Raw genomic sequence first — 22,690 nt, forward strand, 5'->3', positions numbered from 1 at the left:
GCTTTTATTATGCCACAGTCGACCGCTTCCACTCCTTCCGGTCGTGTGTATGTGGGGTAAAGCAGCGCTGTTTTATCATACTAGATGCATTTGAAAATTCTGTTATAATGCTACTCTGTGCGGTCGTCACCGGTCTATTAAAACACACAACATATTAAAGCGTCTTTGGTGTTTCCATGTTTTCTACAAAACAAAACCGGAAATCGAGAGGTTATGACGTCACTGGCAGGCGACACAATGACACTATGGACACAGTCCGTGTCACTAGCTAAAATTGCTTATTTCTCTGGATTTAAACATTCTTGGAAACATTTGGGATAATGCAAGTACACAAGTCAGCAAAATATATAACACTGTTCTAGTGGTTTTTGGATATTTTAATTAAAAAATCTTATATTGTGCCTTATCTTAATAATCTTATATTATTTTTTTTTTTACTAACCAAAAGAGAGAAGCACATCATTGTTAATTCAGTGGTAAGTAATTAATGTAATGTTATCCTACTTAAAGTCAAATAAATGTTAAATGTCAATCTCATTTAATGCTCCTTATGATGGTTAAATGTGCTCTGATTATCTTTAATGATTAAACAATATAGTTTAAAACAAGACATGGTTTGTAGTACTGATTATTGAGGTCCATATCCGTCTGTCTTCCATGACGCTTACTCTGCCAGATGCTGGGTTGCTGGATGTTTACTGACATACAGCAGCGGTATCGGAGTACATAACGTTAGGAAAATGGCTGAAGCGGGGCCAGTCTGAGGTGCTTTCCCTATAGCATCGTAATAAATCATTATCTTGAGCAAAATTAGCAAGCTGACAAGTACAATGTATATATTTTATTTTGAATATATAAAAATGCCATTTACATATTTTAGTTTGCCAGATTTTAAGCACCGTTTTTGAGAAGTGCGCATGTGCGTACGTTACGTGCTCTAGTACGCAAGAAAGAGATTGAATCTGGAAATAAAGCAAAATTAAAAAAAAAAATTAAAATTAGTCCCCAGATGCCATGTCCGTAATTTATAGCAAAAAAATCTAGCATTAATTCGATCTCAAACGTATTCATTTAAAAAAGCTATTGCTCCACCGCCTGCGTGACATCATTCACCAACGTGGTTGAACGACAGGTGTGCAAAAATATGGTTTCGGGACAGTCGTGACTAGCTAGTTGATTTGTTCAACGATGCATCGTAAAGCAGTGAGTTACGTCGTTGTACGAAAAACGCACCCTATATTAGCAAAAGAGTGTGAGATTGATAGTAGGTGATTGACAGTTTTGCATTAATGAAGTATTTTGAATTAGAAAATGAGTTCTGATTGAAGAGGAAGAATTCATATTCCATTGTTTCACCTGTCAGCATAATGCAGTATAGTACAAGATCACTACAATAGTATGTCAAAGGTCTAATTAATAATTACAGTCTGTAGTGATTATTATGGATGGTGCTAACTGCCCCAACAAAAAACTAAAATGTGAGATCTCACCTTTTTCTCTGTTTTACTTACAGGTTGGATTTTGTTTCCTGGAAATTCCAGAATTTTGCCCTTATTGCTGAATTTGGTGAGTCCCAAAGTAATGTGAACATTATTTCCATGTGTTTTAAATGGGCATGACTAACACCAGAGAATATCTTTAAAATTTCCACAGAGGTACGTGACCGTATGAAAATATAATTCGGCTCACTTCATGTCAGTATTTAGTTTATTTGACTTTTTTTTATTACATTTAGAGAATTATAAATACAAAATAACCCCAAATCAAAACTAATCAAGAAGTTACCCACCAATTTAATGTGGTTTATTTTATCAGACAATAAAAAATAAAAAAATGCTGTTATTTCTTGCAGCTTCAAATGTCCTTAATTTATCTAAAATATTAAACTTAAAAAAACAACAACAAACTGTTTCTATAAATTAAATGCAACTATACCATGCTTTTTTCCCCCCTAGTCTTTCAATGAATGTGGAAATGCAAAGACTGTGGTACTTCTGTTTCACGAAGATCTGAGCTCCTTAAGCATTATAAGCTTGAACACAGACATTATGGACGCCACCATTCCTATGCATGCATCTATTTCAACTGTCCTTGTACCTGCAAGACTTGGAAGGCACTTTTGAGCCACTTGTCAAGAAGTCATCAGTCCTCCAAACTGAACTGATCTCATTTAAATGTCTCTTATGCAATTGCAATCAACCATCCACTTCGAAAGATGTCACTATTTTTTGAATATTCGATTAGTTGATTTAATTATCGAATATTGAATGGGTTGTGCGATTATTGTCTTAAAAAAATTCCCCATGTTTTTGGTGCTGATGTGGTGCTCACATGCACACTGTAGACTTGTGTGGCATATAAAAGAGACTTTAAAATTCTAGGGTTAGTTCACCCTGAAATGAAAATTCAGTCATTAATTACTCACCCTCATGTCGTTCCACACCCATAAGACCTTTGTTCATCTTCGGAACACAAATTAAGATATTTTAATGAAATCTCAGAGGCTTTTTTATCCTCCCATTAAAAGCATTTTTTCCCCCTTCCCTGTTAGTCTGTTATGCAGTTGGCACAGTGCTGCGTTTCTGTGTTTAGGTCCAAACACCAGCTTATTATTGGCCGGCTCCTGCGTCAGCATCACACACATGCCTCGTGCTGTTCACGTCAAGAGATGTTGGCCAATAGTGAGCCACCGTTGAACGTAGAACCTGGAAGCGCTGCAATGAAAATATCATAGCAGAATGACTGGGGAGAGATTAATTTGTTAAATAAAGTCGTTGTTTTTTGTTTTGCTCACAAAACAGTATTCTCGTCACTTTATAACATTAAGGTTGAACCACTGTAGTCACATGGACTATTTTAACAATGTCTTTACTACTTTTCTGGACAATTTCGTTGCTTTCAATGGAGGATTTAAAAAAAACTCTCAGATTTCATCAAAAATATCTTAGTGTTCTGAAGATGAACAAAGGTCTTACAAGTTTGGAACGACATGAGTAATTAATGACACAATTTTCATTTTTGGGTGAACTAACTCTTTAAGAATGACAATGAACCCACCATTCAAGCAATCGCCGCTCCTGAATTGGCGCTAATTTGAAAGTGAAGGTAAAATGCGCACGGTCGCATGGACATTCATAATGGTTTGTGTCCACTCGCTCTGTGCTGAGCATGTGTTGTTAGTTCATTCCTATTGGCCGTGTGCATTTTACTTTCGCTTTCACTCCTCCCCCCTCATTTGTTTGTTTATTATATTAATGTTTCAGCACATTACAATCATTATATCATGGCTCATGCAAAATGAGATCAAAATGCAAAATTGGACTTCATAATAATGCATTGTGTGTGTGTTTGCGCTCTCACCTAGAGCCTTGAGGTGAATCAAAAAAGGGAGTGTCTCCTAAAATGCCTTATGGTGTACCTTGGGGAAGATGTTGACCATCTAATCAAGGAGTATCTGGTAAGTAGTTTTGCATGAATCACTTAAAGGGTTAGTTCACCCCAAAATGAAAATTGTCAATAATTACTCTTCCTCATGTTGTTCCAGACCCGTAAGACTTTCGTTCTTCGGAAGACAAATTAAGATTTTTTGATGACCGAATGCTGTCAGATTTCCTTCCATAGTCTGCCTTTGCACTTCAAAAAGTTCATAAAGAGATCAGAAAACTAATCCATAAGAATCGAGCGGTTTAGTCCAAATTTTCTGAAGAGAATTGATCGCTTGTTATGACGAACAGATTTAATTTAGTCTTTTACTCGCATGTAAACATTGATCAGAAGCTAAACCTAACTTGAATAACACAAGATACTATCTCTTCCGGAAGCACAAAAGTGCTGCATAACACACGAGTATGAACCTCATTGGTTACGCAGAACGTTTGAGCTTCCGGAGGATGTTTGTTCTTGTGTGTTATTCACGGTCAGTTGAGCTTCTGCTTATGTTCGCTGATCAATGTTTACATGCGAGTAAAAGACTAAATTAAATCTGTTCATCATAAGCGATTGATTCTCTTCAGCAAATTTGGACTAAACTGCTTGATTCTTATGTGCTGGTTAATAAATTGTATATTATATTTTTGTAGAACACTGTATATTATATCTTAATCACATTTTTTTATATTTTTTCCTTCAGAGCAGCTGCAGTGCAGATGGTCATAAAATGGAAATTGTATCCAAATATTGCATTGTGGAAAGTGTCGGTCTGTGTCCAGATTCTAAAATTAATGAAAATTAGCCCACAAGGCAGTTGTATTTGATTTTTTAAACATTATAGTGAATCTTATTTGAAGTATGTGTACTAAGCCACCACATCACGTTGGAATTGTTATCAAAGGGATGCAGGTCCCTAATGACTTGCCATCAGTCCCACATGCATGTGCCTTGTTGTTTGGCCTCATCTACATTCTAAATTTGAGCTACCCAAGTAAACTCAAACGCACCTTTGAGGCTCTACAGAAAATATTCATGGAGATAGAACCCAAGAAAATGGCACACGGAGTGTTCAGTCTGAGTGTCAAGCTCTAAATATTGGAGTAATCAAAGACATTTGGATACCGAATGTGTTTTATTGCGTTAGATCTTGAATTCAAATACATTCCATGAATAATGGAAGGGGCCATTGTTAAATATAAGTAAGAGAGAAACAGACTTTAATTCAAAACGGTCTTTAATTTCAGATTTTCTGTTATCTGAGCTGTTTCTGTGTCATAAATATTGAGGCACTGATATCAATGTGAATAATGCAAAATTCACAATGGCAGCAATTGTAATGATGTTTTACTTAAAGGGTTAGTTCACCTAAAAATAATGTAATTTATTACTCACCCTCTTGTTGTTCTACACCCATAAGACCTTCATCTTCAGAACACAAATTAAGATATATTTGATGAAAGCCGATGGCTCAGTGAGACCTCCATTGACAGCAATGCCACTGAGCCTCTCAAGATCCAGAAAGGTACTAAAAACATATTTAAAACCGTTCATGTGAGTACAGTGGTTCTACCTTAATATTACAAAGTAATGGGAATAAAACAAAATAATGACACGTAATATCTAGTGATGGGTCATTTCAAAACACTGTTTTGAAGCTTTACGAATCATTGGTTTTTAATTAGTGGTTCGGATTGCGTAAACAAAATCAAAATGACTGAAATCACATGACTTTGGCGCTCCGAACCACTGATTCGAAACAAAAGATTCATAAAGCTTCACGAAGCAGTGTTTTGAAATTGCCCATCACTAGATATTGTCATTAAGTCATTATTTTGTTTTTTTTGGGGTGCACAAAGTATTCTCATCGCTTCATAACATTAAGGTTGAACCACTGTAGTCACATGAACTGATTTAAATGTCTTCAGTAGCTTTCTGGGCATCTGAAAGTGTTAATTATCTTGCTGTCAATGGAGGCCTCACTGAGCCATTGGATTTGATCAAAAATATCTTAATTGTCTTGCGGTGTAGAGCAATAGAGGGTGAGTAATAAATTACATAATTTTCATTTTTGGGTGAACTAACCCTTTAAACTGACTTGTGCACTCAAGACCAAACTTTGTTCATGGATTGCACCCCAAGCAGTTGAACTGTAGTGTTGTTGTTTTTCTTTTTTTGGTTCTTTTGATTTTGCATTTGTAATAGGGTTAATGGTCATTTCTCTCAATTTATCTCAAAGGTTAGCAGTGTTAACGGTTTACTTATTTTACATATTTCAAGTCTTGAAGGAGAGTTGTAGAAAAGATTAACATACCACATTAATGTGGTTAAGGTTACAGAAAGGTTGATTTTGCATTTGTAATAGTTCAAAATAATGTGACGTTCATACATCCTGGTAATTTTGTAAAATGATAGCCATGTTTTAAGACCGTTAGTTCTATTCTTATACTGCTTAATGGTTTTTACATTACATATCTCAAGTTTTCAAGGAGAGGTGTACAAAACAGTTTTACATTAATGTGGATAAAGTTACAGAAAGTTGACAATTAAAAAAAAAAAATCTTGAAAAGACCATTTTATTTGAGTGTTTTTCCATCAATTGTTGATGTGTAAAGCGCATACAGGCTAGTCTAACTGGCAGCATAATTCAGTTGGCTTTTTTTTTTCTCAATTTTTTTGACAGAAGGTGATGCATATTTTAAAAAGACATCAAAATAAACGGGGGGGATAAAATGTAAACACATTTTTTTTTCTTCAAATACTCAAAAATTCCTCTGTTGGAACAAGAAACAACGTAACATAATGTAAATAATTATATTATGTTAAATTAATGTTTCTTGTTGGCCAACAGATTGCCAATCTGTTCACGTTCACTAATTTGTAAGAAAATATGCCGTTTTTTGTGACAGTAAAATACATGTACAATACAGCTTAGCTGGGGAAAACGGCATTGAATGTGTTAAAATAGTTTCCCACACTAGCACCAGAAAGGACTAAGACGAAGACACTATAGGGTTAACTAAGCTTATCAAAACGCTTGACGTTTGCGGGGAGAGAGTCAGGCAGACGAGAAAACTGATTTGGTCTCGGGACACTGAATTGCCTCATGAAAGAGTTTCATGTACCCCTCCCTGTACACCGAAACAGTCGCAGTGCACGCGGACACCAGCGCCGCATACCATTGGCTAAGAGCGCAGCTTTACCTGTAGGACGGTGTGCCAACCAGACAGCAGGATAAACTTTTCTTTGCTCCGATCCACTTCAGGGATTTGAATTCATGCTCCAAAGATCATGGAGCCCGTAACGTCTTGGAGCGCCGAGAGAGTCAGCGAGTGGCTCAAAGGTAACGGGGTGTTTTTATGTTTGTGTGTGCGTTTTGTGGTGACTTTATGTCAAGTCGATAGAGAGATATGGCCGAATTAAACAGGAACAACACAATTCCCTAAGGAACAGATCGTGTTAGTGGAATGAGGAAGCGCCTTTTAGTTTGTTGACAAACTCTCGCGCGAAACTAACTCACAGCTGGTGAATACAAAAGCGATTTAACTTAACAAACAGTAATGTATTGACACGTCTTTCTTCATAGTCAAAGCGATCAAATCTGCTGCTGTCATTCTTTCTGCGAGTCCAGACTGGCCCACATCGCTCACTATGCGCATGTCTCTATTCCTCACGCTCATTTCTGACCAATGTTCTGTCTGTGGTTTCACTTTAACACTCGTACTCTCTAAAGTGACATTTGTTATATAATTTACAATGGTGTTTGTGTCGCTTTGCGTTTAAATTGTAGTTGCATTAGTAGGCTACTGGAGTATTACGTAATAATAGGCCTATTATGAACCTAATGCTTTGGTTAGTGGTTATATTGTGCGGTGGTTGCGTTTGAATAATTATTTATGTATTGATATATAATATAACTAAAAATGTAAAGTGTCACATGCATTCTGTAAAGTACTGCCGTAATTTTCACACTTTATTTTTACTATATTTTCCTATTATGTTATCATCATTACAGTGGCGTGATACTGTGAAGTAGGATAGTTGACCTTTTACGCCAGTGAATATTTACTTGTAGATTTGTCTACTAAAAGACAAAAAAGTTTTGAAAGATATTGCCCAGAAAAAAAGATACAGTTCATTATGACAATGTCCCCAACAGTGGGGCATGTTGTCACAATTCATCATGCCATTAAACAGGACTTTCAGCAAACTTAAAAATTATTTTATTTTTCAATTTAAAAAAACTGTTTAATATCTACTATACAATATTGAAAAAAATATTGTCAATTTAGTGTGCAGGACAGTATTAACAAAAACATTTTTGAGTTTTTGAATGAACAGGTTGTTTGACATCAAGAGATAACTGGAGAAAACACATGTTTGTGTGTATTTGGACTTTAATTAAAAACCTCACCGTGACTGAGATACAGCCCTTTTGACTTTCTAACTAGCCCTGGTGTCTTCTGTTATGCATTTAAAACACCTCCACCCACTAAAAATGTTTGTGTTTTTGAATCTGTATCTTAAAACGTCCAATAAGGTCTTCACCCTACTTTTGTAATTCAGCAGTTTCACACAGTTGCACAAAACAAAGGAATTCCACACATCTTTCATAATATTATAGCTCCTTGCTTTTTTCCTAAAACAAGTTTTGATAACACATATTCACTATTAACTAGAGTTTCCCCTCAATAAACTCGTAATTTGCTTCACACTGTAAGGTAGTTGTTGTAGTAGTTATGTTTAGGTATGGGGTAGAGTTAAGGAATCTAATATGGTATATCATGTAGAATAAGGCATTGATATGTGCTTTATAAGTACTAATAAACAACCAATATGCTAGTAATATGCATGCTAATGATCAACTAATTAATAGTGACTAGTGGTCCCTAATCTAAAATGTTACCTAAGCTTTTTCCTAAAACAGATCTTAACATAAATTTTCCTGACCTTTGAGTTCAAAGGAACAATTAGTTATTTCTAACAATTTATATACTATAAAATACAGTATAAGCATAATGAACTCATAATGAAAATATTAGTGCACTTTATTTGTGCACTTTATGAATGTGGACTAATTATGTGTGTGTAGTTTTAGTGTGATTCTGTTAAAGCTCTGAACCTATTAGACTGTGATAGAAGCATAGCCCCTTATCTCACTTGTTTATTTGTCTAATTGTTTGACAAATGTTGGACATTGTTGTATCTTGTGATCATTTAGGTTCTTAGTTTATGAGATCTCTAAAGGCAGAATAAATATATCAAAGCCAAATGTGATAACAAAGCCTTAGGCCTATTTCTCTGCTTTTATACTGCATATTATATGGGGTTTAATAAAACCAATTATAGTATAAGACTGTACATGTCTTATGAATCTAGACTAGAGAATAGTCTCCGGCAGTTATGAAATCTTTTGGCTGTGGATGTGGTTGCGTAAAATTCTCACACAAAGGAATTTTCTTCAGGGCCCAAAATCTTTGTGTTTCACCGGCTCAGAGAAATCAGTTTAAATCCTCAATGTTCACTGCTTTGAGTGTCACAACTATGAGCATACAGTTGTTTACACTGGATTTTCATCTTGTTCATTCCAAAATTAACAACAGAAACTTGTGTCACACGAGGGTTTCCAAAGTGATTTTTCCTGAAGTAAACACACAGTAGGTGTGTGTTTTAACATGACTTTCAACAACAGCTGGCTGCACAACTTCAGTGTGCATGACCCATATGCCTCCTGGGCACCTTCTTCATGCTAGGCCACTCATTTCCTTCCATTATAATGGATCTATGGAAATTGTTTTTGTACATGTGTGTGGATAGATCAGTGGGTTGTTTTTGAGCTCCCCATATAGCTGTTTCCTTTCATTCATAATGTGTTGGTATCTCTCCCTTTCTACTAAGTGCTCATTGACCTCATTTTTCTTTCTGTATTTTACTTGGGTCAAAGATCTTTTTTTATCATTAATTGCTATTTTTAAATGCACCCAAAGTTTAGGGTTGGGTTAGGTTTTTTTAAATAGTTTTGAAAGATGTCACTTATGCTTACTAAGGCTGCTTTTATTTTATGATGATAATAATAATAATAATAATAATAATGTGAATAATTATTACAATTTAAAATAACTGTTTTCTGTTTTAATATATTTTAAAATGTGATTTATTCCTGTGATGGCAAAGCTGAATTTTCAGCAATCATTACTCCAGTCGTCACATAATGCCTCAGAAATCATTCTAATATGCTGATTCGGTGCTTAATAACTATTTCTTATTATTATCAGTGTTGTAAATAGCTGTGCTGCATAATATGTTTTGAAAGTTTTTTTTTTGTAAGTTCATTTTTTGATTCTTTGATGAATATTAAGTTAAAAAAGCAGTATTTAAACTTTTGTAATGATGTAAAAGTCTTTAATTTGGTTTTGATCAATTTAATGCACCCTTGCCATATATTAAAAAAAACGTACTGGCCTCACACTTTTAATGGTAGTGTGTATATATGATAATATTTATATTTTCAGAATATTTATTGTAATAATATTATTGTAATAATATTTATATTATTATGATATTTTACATTCTTATCTAGTAACATTTAGTTATGTGATGAACTTCAAATCTCACTTTAATTCGAGCTATTCATGAGCTTAAGAGTCTCTGTGCTGTTTAATTTGATTGAACTTTGTGTCATATCTGTGTGTTTGTCAGGTCTGGATGCTCCTCTACAGCAGTACTCGGTCTCTGAATGGCAACTCTCTGGCTCAGATCTTCTGCATCTTTCATCTACCAGACTGGAGAAACTTGGAGTGCATAAAATAGGACATCAGGAGCTCATACTGGAGGCTGTGGAAAAACTCTGTGCTTTGGTAGGGCCCTTGAGTGTGTGTGCATGCATTCATCTTTGTGAGGACAAAATATGTAAAAATGCTTCCAGTAGAATAAATAATTCCAAATAATACCAAGAGGCGTGTTCAGTGCTAAGTTTACTCTGTTTATTATTAGCTTCTATTTAGAACAACGGGTCTGAATGGGCTGTTATAAAGAGGATAACGTTTGTATTTGAGTGTGTGTTTTGTGAATACAGGGTGTATTTGTATTGTAATAATCTTTCTGTTATTTCATAACCTGATATAATGTATTTCTGTATGAGTATTTGTTAGCGTTTGTGTGTCATATGCCTGTCTGCTAACCGTATTAGAGCCTCTGTTATGGAGGTGAGGAATGCTGTAGGACTAAAATCAGTCACACTCATTTATACTCTTATAGCATTAGTCTGTGACTGAACTGCTCTCTATACCATCTCTCTCCCTCTCTGTCTGTGATTCTCATTACATCTGTGAGAGTTGCTCACCCTGCTGACTTTAGCTGTATTTTCAGAGGCCTATAACACTAACAAAACTCAACCCAAATCTCAGGAAACATTCTTCCACAATTGTCTGGCCTATTTTTTAAAACAGTTTCCACTTCCATGCTTGTCTTCAGTCATCTTAGCTGTGTAATATCATGAATTTATAGTGTACATTACGTGCAGTTTCAAGGTGTTGGTATCTCTCCCTTTCTACTAAGTGCTCATTGACCTCATTTTTCTTTCTGTATTTTACTTGGGTCAAAGATCTTTTTTTATCATTAATTGCTATTTTTAAATGCACCCAAAGTTTAGGGCTGGGTTAGGTTTTTTTTTTAAATAGTTTTGAAAGATGTCACTTATGCTTACTAAGGCTGCTTTTATTTTATGATGATAATAATAATAATAATAATAATGTGAATAATTATTACAATTTAAAATAACTGTTTTCTGTTTTAATATATTTTAAAATGTGATTTATTCCTGTGATGGCAAAGCTGAATTTTCAGCAATCATTACTCCAGTCGTCACATAATGCCTCAGAAATCATTCTAATATGCTGATTCGGTGCTTAATAACTATTTCTTATTATTATCAGTGTTGTAAATAGCTGTGCTGCATAATATGTTTTGAAAGTTTTTTTTTTGTAAGTTCATTTTTTGATTCTTTGATGAATATTAAGTTAAAAAAGCAGTATTTAAACTTTTGTAATGATGTAAAAGTCTTTAATTTGGTTTTGATCAATTTAATGCACCCTTGCCATATATTAAAAAAAACGTACTGGCCTCACACTTTTAATGGTAGTGTGTATATATGATAATATTTATATTTTCAGAATATTTATTGTAATAATATTATTGTAATAATATTTATATTATTATGATATTTTACATTCTTATCTAGTAACATTTAGTTATGTGATGAACTTCAAATCTCACTTTAATTCGAGCTATTCATGAGCTTAAGAGTCTCTGTGCTGTTTAATTTGATTGAACTTTGTGTCATATCTGTGTGTTTGTCAGGTCTGGATGCTCCTCTACAGCAGTACTCGGTCTCTGAATGGCAACTCTCTGGCTCAGATCTTCTGCATCTTTCATCTACCAGACTGGAGAAACTTGGAGTGCATAAAATAGGACATCAGGAGCTCATACTGGAGGCTGTGGAAAAACTCTGTGCTTTGGTAGGGCCCTTGAGTGTGTGTGCATGCATTCATCTTTGTGAGGACAAAATATGTAAAAATGCTTCCAGTAGAATAAATAATTCCAAATAATACCAAGAGGCGTGTTCAGTGCTAAGTTTACTCTGTTTATTATTAGCTTCTATTTAGAACAACGGGTCTGAATGGGCTGTTATAAAGAGGATAACGTTTGTATTTGAGTGTGTGTTTTGTGAATACAGGGTGTATTTGTATTGTAATAATCTTTCTGTTATTTCATAACCTGATATAATGTATTTCTGTATGAGTATTTGTTAGCGTTTGTGTGTCATATGCCTGTCTGCTAACCGTATTAGAGCCTCTGTTATGGAGGTGAGGAATGCTGTAGGACTAAAATCAGTCACACTCATTTATACTCTTATAGCATTAGTCTGTGACTGAACTGCTCTCTATACCATCTCTCTCCCTCTCTGTCTGTGATTCTCATTACATCTGTGAGAGTTGCTCACCCTGCTGACTTTAGCTGTATTTTCAGAGGCCTATAACACTAACAAAACTCAACCCAAATCTCAGGAAACATTCTTCCACAATTGTCTGGCCTATTTTTTAAAACAGTTTCCACTTCCATGCTTGTCTTCAGTCATCTTAGCTGTGTAATATCATGAATTTATAGTGTACATTACGTGCAGTTTCAAGAAATAAATAGTACAGTAATTTCACTTCATTTTCAGATCATAAATGTGTTGATTGCTTCCTCATAGACTGAAGCTTCCCTTGAGCTGACAGTGGATGTGCTCCATGTGCTGTAAATGTTTTGCCCGCTGGGAGGATTAATGTGGACCTGTTGGTGCCAGGACTCCCTGTGTGTGTTGTAACAGCAATTAAGTCTTAACTGCTCCTGCTTTTCTATAGAGAAAATAGCAGAATAATAATTTTTTAGTAAGTTATAAAACCTAAAATGTATAAGGCATGAACCGAAGGTTGACCAGGACTTGGAGGGATATGTGGACATTAGTTATGCTAAGGTTGAGGGTATGTTTGTAGGATAGGAAATATGCCAGACATTTCAGAATAGGATGAAATGTACATAGTGAGTGAAAAAATTAAGTATAAATATTGCATATTTTATCTTTAAAATGTAGGTTATCTGTCTTCTAAATATATATGTGTATATATATACAGTGGGGCAAAAAAGTATTTAGTCAGCCACCAATTGTGCAAGTTCTCCCACTTAAAAAGATGAGCGAGGCCTGTAATTTTCATCATAGGTATACCTCAACTATGAGAGAGAAAATGAGAAAAAAAAATCCAGAAAATCACATTGTAGGATTTTTAAAGAATTAATTGGTAAATTCCTCTGTAAAATAAGTATTTGGTCACCTACAAACAAGCAAGATTTCTGGCTCTCACAGACCTGTAACTTCTTCTTTAAGAGGCTCCTCTGTCCTCCACTCGTTACCTGTATTAATGGCATCTGTTTGAACTCGTTATCAGTATAAAAGACACCTGTCCACAACCTCAAACAGTCACACTCCAAACTCCACCATGGCCAAGACCAAAGAGCTGTCAAAGGACACCAGAAACAAAATTGTAGACCTGCACCAGGCTGGAAAGACTGAATCTGCAATAGGTAAGCAGCTTGGTGTGAAGAAATCAACTGTGGGAGCAATTATTAGAAAATGGAAGACACACAAGACCACTGATAATCTCCCTCGATCTGGGGCTCCACGCAAGATCTCACCCCGTGGGGTCAAAATGATCACAAGAACTGTGAGCAAAAATCCCAGAACCACACGGAGGGACCTAGTGAATGACCTGCAGAGAGCTGGGACCAAAGTAACAAAGGCTACCATCAGTAACACACTGCACCGCCAGGGACTCAAATCCTGCAGTGCCAGACGTGTCCCCCTGCTTAAGCCAGTACATGTCCAGGCCCGTCTGAAGTTTGCTAGAGAGCATTTGGATGATCCAGAAGAGGATTGGGAGAATGTCATATGGTCAGATGAAACCAAAATAGAACTTTTTGGTAAAAACTCAACTTGACGTGTTTGGAGGAGAAAGAATGCTGAGTTGCATCCAAAGAACACCATACCTACTGTGAAGCATGGGGGTGGAAACATCATGCTTTGGGGCTGTTTTTCTGCAAAGAGACCAGGACGACTGATCCGTGTAAACAAAAGAATGAATGGGGCCATGTATCGTGAGATTTTGAGTGAAAACCTCCTTCCATCAGCAAGGGCACTGAAGATGAAACGTGGCTGGGTCTTTCAGCATGACAATGATCCCAAACACACCACCCGGGCAACGAAGGAGTGGCTTCGTAAGAAGCATTTCAAGGTCCTGGAGTGGCCTAGCCAGTCTCCAGATCTCAACCCCATAGAAAATCTTTGGAGGGAGTTGAAAATCCATGTTGCCCAGCGACAGCCCCAAAACATTACTGCTCTAGAGGAGATCTGCATGGAGGAATGGGCCAAAATACCAGCAACAGTGTGTGAAAACCTTGTGAAGACTTACAGAAAACGTTTGACCTCTGTCATTGCCAACAAAGGGTATATAACAAAGTATTGAGATGAAATTGTTATTGACCAAATACTTATTTTCCACCATAATTTGCAAATAAATTCTTTAAAAATCCTAAAATGTGATTTTCTGGATTTTTTTTTCTCATTTTGTCTCTCATAGTTGAGGTATACCTATGATGAAAATTACAGGCCTCTCTCATCTTTTTAAGTGGGAGAACTTCCACAATTGGTGGCTGACTAAATACTTTTTTTCCCCCACTGTGTGTGTATATATATATATACACATCAGATGATGTTAATAAAGTGAAGAAAAAAGATAAAGAAAATTGTGGACATGTACATTATTCTGTTGGAACCAAACACACATACACTTACTGTATAAACATACAAATGCGACAATCACATACAGCATGTTTTTGTTTTCCACTACATTGCTTTTTTAATTGGGTTAATTTTCCTGTGTTCTCATAATCAAAAGCCATCTTGTAAAGTGGGGAATGGAAACTACAACACATATAATTTTTATTTACATTTTCACCAACAGCAAAACAAAACAAACAAAATCCATGATAGCATTTCTGTGACTTTACAAAAGAGGAAAAAAATATCAAGAGCTTGATTACATTGGACGAAAGGCAAAAATTCTGAACACATTGTAAATGGCACATAACATATTCTTTCTCTTCTCTGCTCAGACATACAGTGTTGGGGGTGACAATCTGCGCAGTTTGACAGAGAAACTGCGTGCAGTGGCTCACACTCTGCAGATGAGCATACAGGGGCGCTGGCGTGTCAATACCAGTGACGGCCAGAGTTCCACTAAGCTTTCACAACAGGTACTGCAGGCGGTGGTGGACGTGATCACAGCATCCAATGGACTCGTGTCTTTGCTCAACAGGTGAGAATCACACAGTCTGGACCACAGAGCAATGTTTACCTGCATGTTTTCATATACAGGCTGTGAATTTGTGCATGGAGTAGTGTTGTGGCATTTGATTCTTTCTCAGTCATAATATGTATGTCTTTTTTTACAGGTATCAATTTGCACAGCAGACTGGACACAAAGCAAATGAGAAAGTTGCCACTCTGTGTAAAGATCTGGACATTACAGTGCATAAGGTAAGTGTGTTCTTGTTACAGTGTTTTAAAGGGAGATTTCACCCAAGAAATTGTCATTGTTTGCTCATCACGTTGTTACAGAGTATTTAAGTTGCTCTTTTCCATAAAATGGAAGTGAATGGGGTGGTGACTGTCAAGCTTCAAAATTACAATAAAGCAATAACTTTGTGTGAGTAACAGACTGAAATGGAAAAGGGTCTTTTTCATATATAAGAGGTCTTTATACCATTAAAAAAATCCTCATTATAAACAAAACATTTATTCAACCAAGCTCCAAAAACAGATATTATCGGATATATCGTTTGGATATTGTGAGATTTGTGATGTCACACGGGCAAAAACATTTGCATATGACTGCCTCCAGAGCAAGATATCAGCAAATACTTATATATCATTGCAACATAGGCCCTGCCCCTGGTGTTCTATTATAATCACTGATGCTTTTTGCACTGGATACAGTATACAGATGCCATTCAAATTTGTGACATAGTCCACAAGCTTAAGTCTGCCGACTATCAGTATGAGTAAAGGAACGTTCGCTGTGACGTGTCCTATTTAAACAGCTTGTTTGCATCTCTGTACAGACTTCAGAAGGATCCTAGCATCAGGAGTAAGTGAATTGTTTATTTCAATGGCATCTCAGATTGCGTCAGATTGTTATATGTTTGTTCGGAGCACTTGACTGCAGATTGTTTTGCAAACAATGCACAGTGTAATGGAGAGTTGGCAAATAAACTTTTGTTGAAAGATGAAGCAGCCAACTGTATTGAATCTGACAGCAGCTGCATCGCAAACTTTATTTTATAATTTTAATTATAATTATAATTATAATTTTATAATGCTTTGTCTGTATATAATGATTTTATATGGATAATGTATGGATCAATGCACTTGATGCAATAGCTAGGGGGCGTTGTTACTATTTCCTAGTCAATGACATTAGCCAATCATAACAGTGGCTGTTTACTGACCAGCCTTAAAGGAACCGTCCCCTAAAAACAGATCATTCAGACAGAAGGTCAGAATGAGGGTTGAAAATAAAAAAAATTCAGCATATAAATTTTTTGTTTTTTTTCTGCAAAAATGTTATTAACATTAGAAATGAACCTCAAGAAACATATTAATAAAGAAATCCATGTCATAACCCCTTTACAGTATGTAATTTTTTTCATTGAAAATGTCTGCCATATCTCACTGCATACCACAGTAGAGGGAAAATGTTTCAGGCTGTAGTGACTGAAATTATCAAAGTCAAAGACAGTTCTAGTGATTTTTAAATCTGTCCATGCTGCCTTTTTGTGGTGTTCTTTGTGTAGCTTGCCAACCTAAATATTTTTTCGAGATGCATCTTGCATGTTGTCCAAAAATGACTTTGTTTGTTTGTTCTGTGCCTGATACTCACAAACACACTATAATGCTGACAAACACTTGGTTTTGATTACACATATTCAATGGACTCGAGGGCTAAGGCTGTCCGAGAGAGAGGGGGAGAGGGGGAGAGAGGGGGAGAGAGAGGGAGAGGGGGCGTGCATTAAAAAAGGAAAATCTATTTCAAGATTTGTGTTTGCTATATCATTCGAAAGGCATCTGAACCATTTGCTTAATGTTTCTTGCAGATTTCTTGTTTGCTTTAAAGTTTCAATGACTTTTTGGAGCTGTTTGTGTATGCAGGGAGGGAAATAACAAAAAAGGGGTTGAATCGTGATGTGACTTAGTCTTCCACTCTGAGACCAAACAGCATTGCTAAAGAGGGGAAGGAAAGTGTGGAAATGAGAAAGAAGCTAAGTGGTTATGTGCATGTATGGAGAAACAATGTGCAATGTGCACACTAAGAATGTTGACACTTGATGCTATCAGCTCCTTTCTGTCGGCGATTAAATCACTAGAGTTGTTCTCTCTCCCTTTCTGCTTTGTCACTGGGTTTGTTTTCCTAAAGCTTATGGCATCTTTTCCAATTTAAATGCATTGTTTGTATACTTCTTGTTTATACTACATACAGTATTGTGGGTGTATCATGAGTGCAAATGCTTTCTTGTGCAACAATCAGGAACTTTTTCATGTAAGAACGGCAGCAGTAAGAAAGGAGTTAATGTACAAACTGAAAGCTGTTCTGGATCACCGATCCTTACATAAACATTCATACATAAAATGGGGTCCAAAAGTCTAAGACCACCAGTGAAAATACTAATGTTACACATTTCCGTTCAAAAGTTTAGGATCAGTAATAAAAAAGTTTCTTATGCTTACCATGACTGCATTTATTTGATCAAAAATACAGTGAAAACAGTAATATTGTGATATTACTGAAAAAAAATATTACTGGTTTCTATTTTAATATATTTTAAATGTTATTTATTCCTGTGATGGTAAAACTGCATTTTCCGCAGTCATTACTCCAGTCTTGTCAGTATCGCACGATCCTTTAGAAATCATTCTAATATGTTGATTTGCTGCTCAAGAAATATTTTTTATTATCGAATGCAGTCACTTTTTTGTACAAGATGTGATTTTTTTTCACATTAGCAGCATTTATTTGAAATAGAAACCTTTTGTAACATTAATGCATTTCTTTAGTCACTTTTAAACATTTTAATGCATCCTTGCTGTATAAAAAAAAAATTATTTTAAAAAAGTCTTTACTGACGCCAAACTTTTGAACGATAATGTGTATATATACATAATTAGAAAAACAGAAAAATGTATATTAAATTACAGCCGATAAATCCTAAATCAAAACGGTTCATATCTGATTGAGGTCAGAACACTCAACTCAGTTCAGTCTAAAGGTTTCTGGAAATAGAGTGTTCATTCTGCTTACGTTTAATACATTTCTGACATTTGAAGCCATGAAGACCATGCAGGACAGGTGTTAGGGGACAGGTGGGCCTCTGATCCTTATAGAAACCACATCAACTTAAGTCAAAGGTCATCATGTCAAGCAAACTTTTCTGGTGATACTAGTGTTTGTCATATGTGGATGACTGTGTCTTGCTCACTGGTGGTGCTGAGGTTTTAATGAGCAGATGAACAAATATTCAGTGTCTCCAGGGTTAACCCAGATATGAAGGGAAACAGAGATATAATTTTATCAGAGAGATAATTGCACCTGTGCGTGTTTTTTATGAATTGGCAGCACTGCCTGGGGAGTACACTCTTAAAAATAAAGGTGCTTCAAAAGGTTCTTCAAGCGATGCCATAGAAGAACCATTTTTGGTTCCACAAAGAACCATTCAGTCAAAGGTTCTTTAAAGAACCATCTCTTTCTTACTTTTTTATCATCTGAAGAACTTTTTTTCGCCCCAAAAAACCTTTTGTGAAACAGAAAGGTTCTTCAGATGTTAAAGGTTCTTTATGGAACCATTTAGACAAAAAGGTTATTCTATGGCATCGTGAAGCACCTTTATTTTTAAGAGTGTATGGAATAATTAGCAGCCAGCCAATGACTTTAACAAGAAAGAGAGAGAGGAGTAATGAACTTAGGTGAGGGAGTGAAAGATAGATGAATTAAAATAGAGATAAGAGGCAGAGAGTGAGAGAGGGTGCAAAAGGAAATTCACACACACACACACACACACACACACACACACACACACACACACACACACACACACACTGTACTGAAATACATCAGTGGATTAAGCAGAAAAGGTCACGTCGATCAGACAGAGGTACTGTGTGTGCTTGTTTTATCTTTTTTGCGCTGAATATATTTTTCCCTCGATGTTTACACATCTGAAGTTGCTTCAGAATATTTTTGTATAATATTTGCTGGTTTGTATTGAGAGGAAATGGTTATTTTATTTAATAAACAGCCTGTTTTGGAAGTCGTCTCTTATGTAGAGTGACTAAATTCGGATCAGAGTTAATTTGGCTCACTATGTGATCAATGTTAAATGATACATAAAGACCTCATAAAGGTTTAAAAACAGTAATGCTACAGCTCAGTTTACACAAAACTAGACTTGATATTTATATTTTTTGCTAGGAAATTCTGTCTAGAAGGTGGTACAGAATGGGATGCAAGCTAGACATAGTACAAATGCCTTACTGACAATGTAAAAATGTAGAAAGGTTTCTTTGAGGGTTAGGGGATATAAAATATCATCAGCTGAGTATAAAAACAATATAAGTCAATGGAAAGTTCCCACCATGATAGGAAAACAAACAGGTGTGTTGTTTATGCATTTGAGAAGTGTAAATGGATCCATGCAGGATGTAAGGCAGATCTTTTTTTAGTATCTTCAGGTCTGCTGGTCTGTGACCCCTTATTAGAGCATTTGATTTAGCTGTTTGTCTCTGCCTAGAGACAGAACATTTATATACTTTGGTTTGCTCCATTTTTTCATTGTACACAGCTGCAAATGCAGTTATTTGTAATGCCAATAAACTACAGAAAAAAGAGGGAGAAAAAGGTGTAGAAAGGGGAGAGAACAGCTGACTTGTGTTTTATCACTGAGGAAAGCTCTCTCTCTTTCTGCAGTTAATGATCATTATCAGTGTGAAATGAAGAGCTTTGTTGGGAACTAGAAGATAACAAGGTAAAAGCTTTTGACCTGAATGAAGCTTCTTTCTGTGAGGATGTCAGCCTCAATATAACTAAAGGACGAGGAAAACAACAGGACTGGAGAGAAAATTAATATCAGGTGTCTTTCTCCTTTTCAGTTTTTAAACTGAGCTTTGAGTTTTAGTTTTCAGTTATACATTTAGTTATGCATCTGCTCAGCTGGATGCATACAAAGAAAATAGGGCAAAAAAATTTTTAACCAGTGCAAAACAAAAGACAAAATATTTAGAAGTAGCAGCAGATGTTTTCTTCCATACTGTGGTGTACATCCGAGTGTAAACGATTTTTTAAATAGAAAAAATGAGGACAAGGACTTTGTTATGTACATTGGTTGTTGACTGGATTTTGAGATATGGGTGTTGCACTGAATAATGGAGGCAGATCTGAATGTGAGCTTGCACTCGATTGTAGGAAAGGGGTTAGGTTTAAGCAGACTGAATGATTGGAGAAGTCTAGTATATTTCAACAGAGAGAAGCATGTAGTTAGTAATTATGACATTTTTATCAAAAATAATGAGGGAAAAGAAAAAAAAGAAATCTGCATCTGATTAATTTACAATAAGAACAATAACATTTCCAAATTTAGAAAATAGTGTGAATTTTCATTTCATGCCGATAAGTATTTGTATTTAAATTTCCCTGTCTTGTATCCAGGCCCAGACAAACATTTACAAACTTTTTCTCCATTTTCGGTGCTGACTTTTGTGAAAATTTGCAGAATCCTGTGGAATGGATTTTAAAATGGTAACGTATTAAATGGTGCCGAGTCTGCCAACAAAGCCACACTGTTGTTTGTAGGTCAAAGGATAATCAAAGTCACAAAATTATTAAATAAGCAAAGAGGTAGCAGACATGTCTAATGAAAATAACAGTTGATTCTGTGAAATTCTGTGTAGTTTCTGATTCAGATTAGACTTGCTTCTATCTTTTCCTGCAGTGATTAAAATTAGATTTATTGTGGTAAATCAGTGAGATGACTTTCAAATCAGCAGTAAGGACTGACCTGTGCTTGAACTGTACCATAATGACCTATAAAAGGACACCCTGGCAGTTTTATTTGACAGGGTTTGAATATACAGTAGAAGATATTACACTAAATTACACTGAAGGCATGACCAGTGTGTGTCCTGTTTGACCTTCCACATCATTCCATCCTGTCATTCCCTTCAGTTTTACGTTTACATCTGTTTTCATGGCAAGGGCATCTTAGTTCCAAGCACTTGTGCATTAAAACCTGCTCGGAAGCACAACCGTATGCTTATCCAATCACCTCAAACAAAGCAGATAATTGCTCTCATTTAAAGTGGAATCTCAGCAGTCACTGCTGTGTTATATCGCCAACTCTCTGTCAGATCTCATTGTTTTTAGACAACATTTTTGAAGTAAATCTGAGTGGTGGTGTTTTAAACCCATTGTAAAGTGGTTGCTTACTTGCCCAAGTCAATATAGCCCACTCCCATCAGTAGTATTTTTCCCATTTGGCCTGTTGGGCCACATTTTCACTGACCACAATTGTTAAAAATAAATAAATAAATACAAATTATTTAAATTCATTTTATTTTTAAACATACTTTTTTAATTGAATGTTAAGCTTAAGTTGACAAGCAGTAGAATGAAAAGTAGTAATAGTGATTCTTGCCCTAACTAACTCTACTGATGGTTTACCTCTGAACCTGTTAGGTTTTGATGGACCACTGGAAATGAATGCATTCAAATGAAACTGATTGTGAGCCTAAATGTTTTTGTGTGTGTCGATCTCTTATGAGGGGAAGTGACACACCTGTTTAAATTAACGAGAAGTGAGCGTCACACATACCTCCCACAAAATTATTCAGCTGCGTGTATTGTCATATCTTCTCTCTCACACACCTGAGTCCAGTAAGTACATACTTTCAGATGGACTAACTCTGAATCTGTTTAGCTAATACAAACATATCTGAGGTTGGATATGAGCCCTTATTTGTTTTGGTTTTATTTGTACTGAACTTCATGACTGAGTGAGTTGTGTATTGGCTGAAGTAAATCTGTTGATGGTCTGGGATTCAGTGTTTATCTTCAGGGATGTTGCATAAGATCTGGCTCATCAGTAAATCAGGAGATGTGAGGGAGCACTTTTTCTCTTGCCACCGAGCGGCCAACCTAATCCTTTAATTAGACTATGATCTACATGTTCCAGTCATTACGTATGGGTGTATGTTTGTGTGTATGTGGTTCTTAGGTCTTGTACGGCTCCTGTAATGGATTAAACGGTTTGAGGGTTGGTGGCTGCATGTTAGCGGTGTGTAGTGTCACTCTGTTTAAGGAAGTGTTTCATTGAGAGGTGTGAAGGAGCTGAATCAGCCCTGGCATGAGTGGGTTAGGTAAACTCCCCTCATGTGTGTTAGTAGATCTCTGAATTCTAGATCAAACTCCTCAGTGGGTGGAAGCACTTGCATTTTTAGTAAATGTTCTCATTTCTCTCTCTCTCTTCCCTGTAGGAAACTGCTGTGTTTGAAAAGGAGAAGGATATAATTTCCATAGTAAGAGATCATGGGTCATCTGTCTTCACTCTTACTTTCTACATCTTT

The 22,690-nt window shown here is 35.9% G+C and overlaps 1 protein-coding gene and 1 long non-coding RNA gene across 6 annotated transcripts in view; both read left to right on the forward strand.

Moving 5' to 3' along the window:
- Positions 1 to 733: 733 nt before the first annotated feature.
- LOC107583520 (uncharacterized) lies at positions 734 to 3,479 on the forward strand. Its single transcript, XR_001609047.1, has 3 exons — positions 734 to 765; positions 1,514 to 1,566; positions 3,365 to 3,479. It is a non-coding gene; the product is annotated as an uncharacterized lncRNA (long non-coding RNA).
- A 3,010-nt stretch (positions 3,480 to 6,489) lies between these two features.
- The window catches only part of LOC107582592 (connector enhancer of kinase suppressor of ras 1-like), a 44,912-nt gene continuing 28,711 nt past the window's right edge, over positions 6,490 to 22,690 (forward strand). For all 5 annotated transcript variants that reach the window (XM_016268497.1, XM_016268514.1, XM_016268522.1 and 2 more), the window contains exons 1-5: positions 6,490 to 6,769; positions 10,126 to 10,283; positions 15,136 to 15,338; positions 15,475 to 15,559; positions 22,601 to 22,642. In XM_016268497.1, the coding sequence (XP_016123983.1) occupies positions 6,718 to 6,769; positions 10,126 to 10,283; positions 15,136 to 15,338; positions 15,475 to 15,559; positions 22,601 to 22,642 (540 nt within the window). In that variant the 5' untranslated portion in view covers positions 6,490 to 6,717. The remainder of the gene's footprint in view (positions 6,770 to 10,125; positions 10,284 to 15,135; positions 15,339 to 15,474; positions 15,560 to 22,600; positions 22,643 to 22,690) is intronic.

This window comes from Sinocyclocheilus grahami, unplaced genomic scaffold, assembly GCF_001515645.1.
Source record: "Sinocyclocheilus grahami isolate Dianchi unplaced genomic scaffold, SAMN03320097.WGS_v1.1 scaffold4.1, whole genome shotgun sequence".
In the NCBI taxonomy this organism is placed as follows: Eukaryota; Metazoa; Chordata; class Actinopteri; order Cypriniformes; family Cyprinidae; genus Sinocyclocheilus; species Sinocyclocheilus grahami.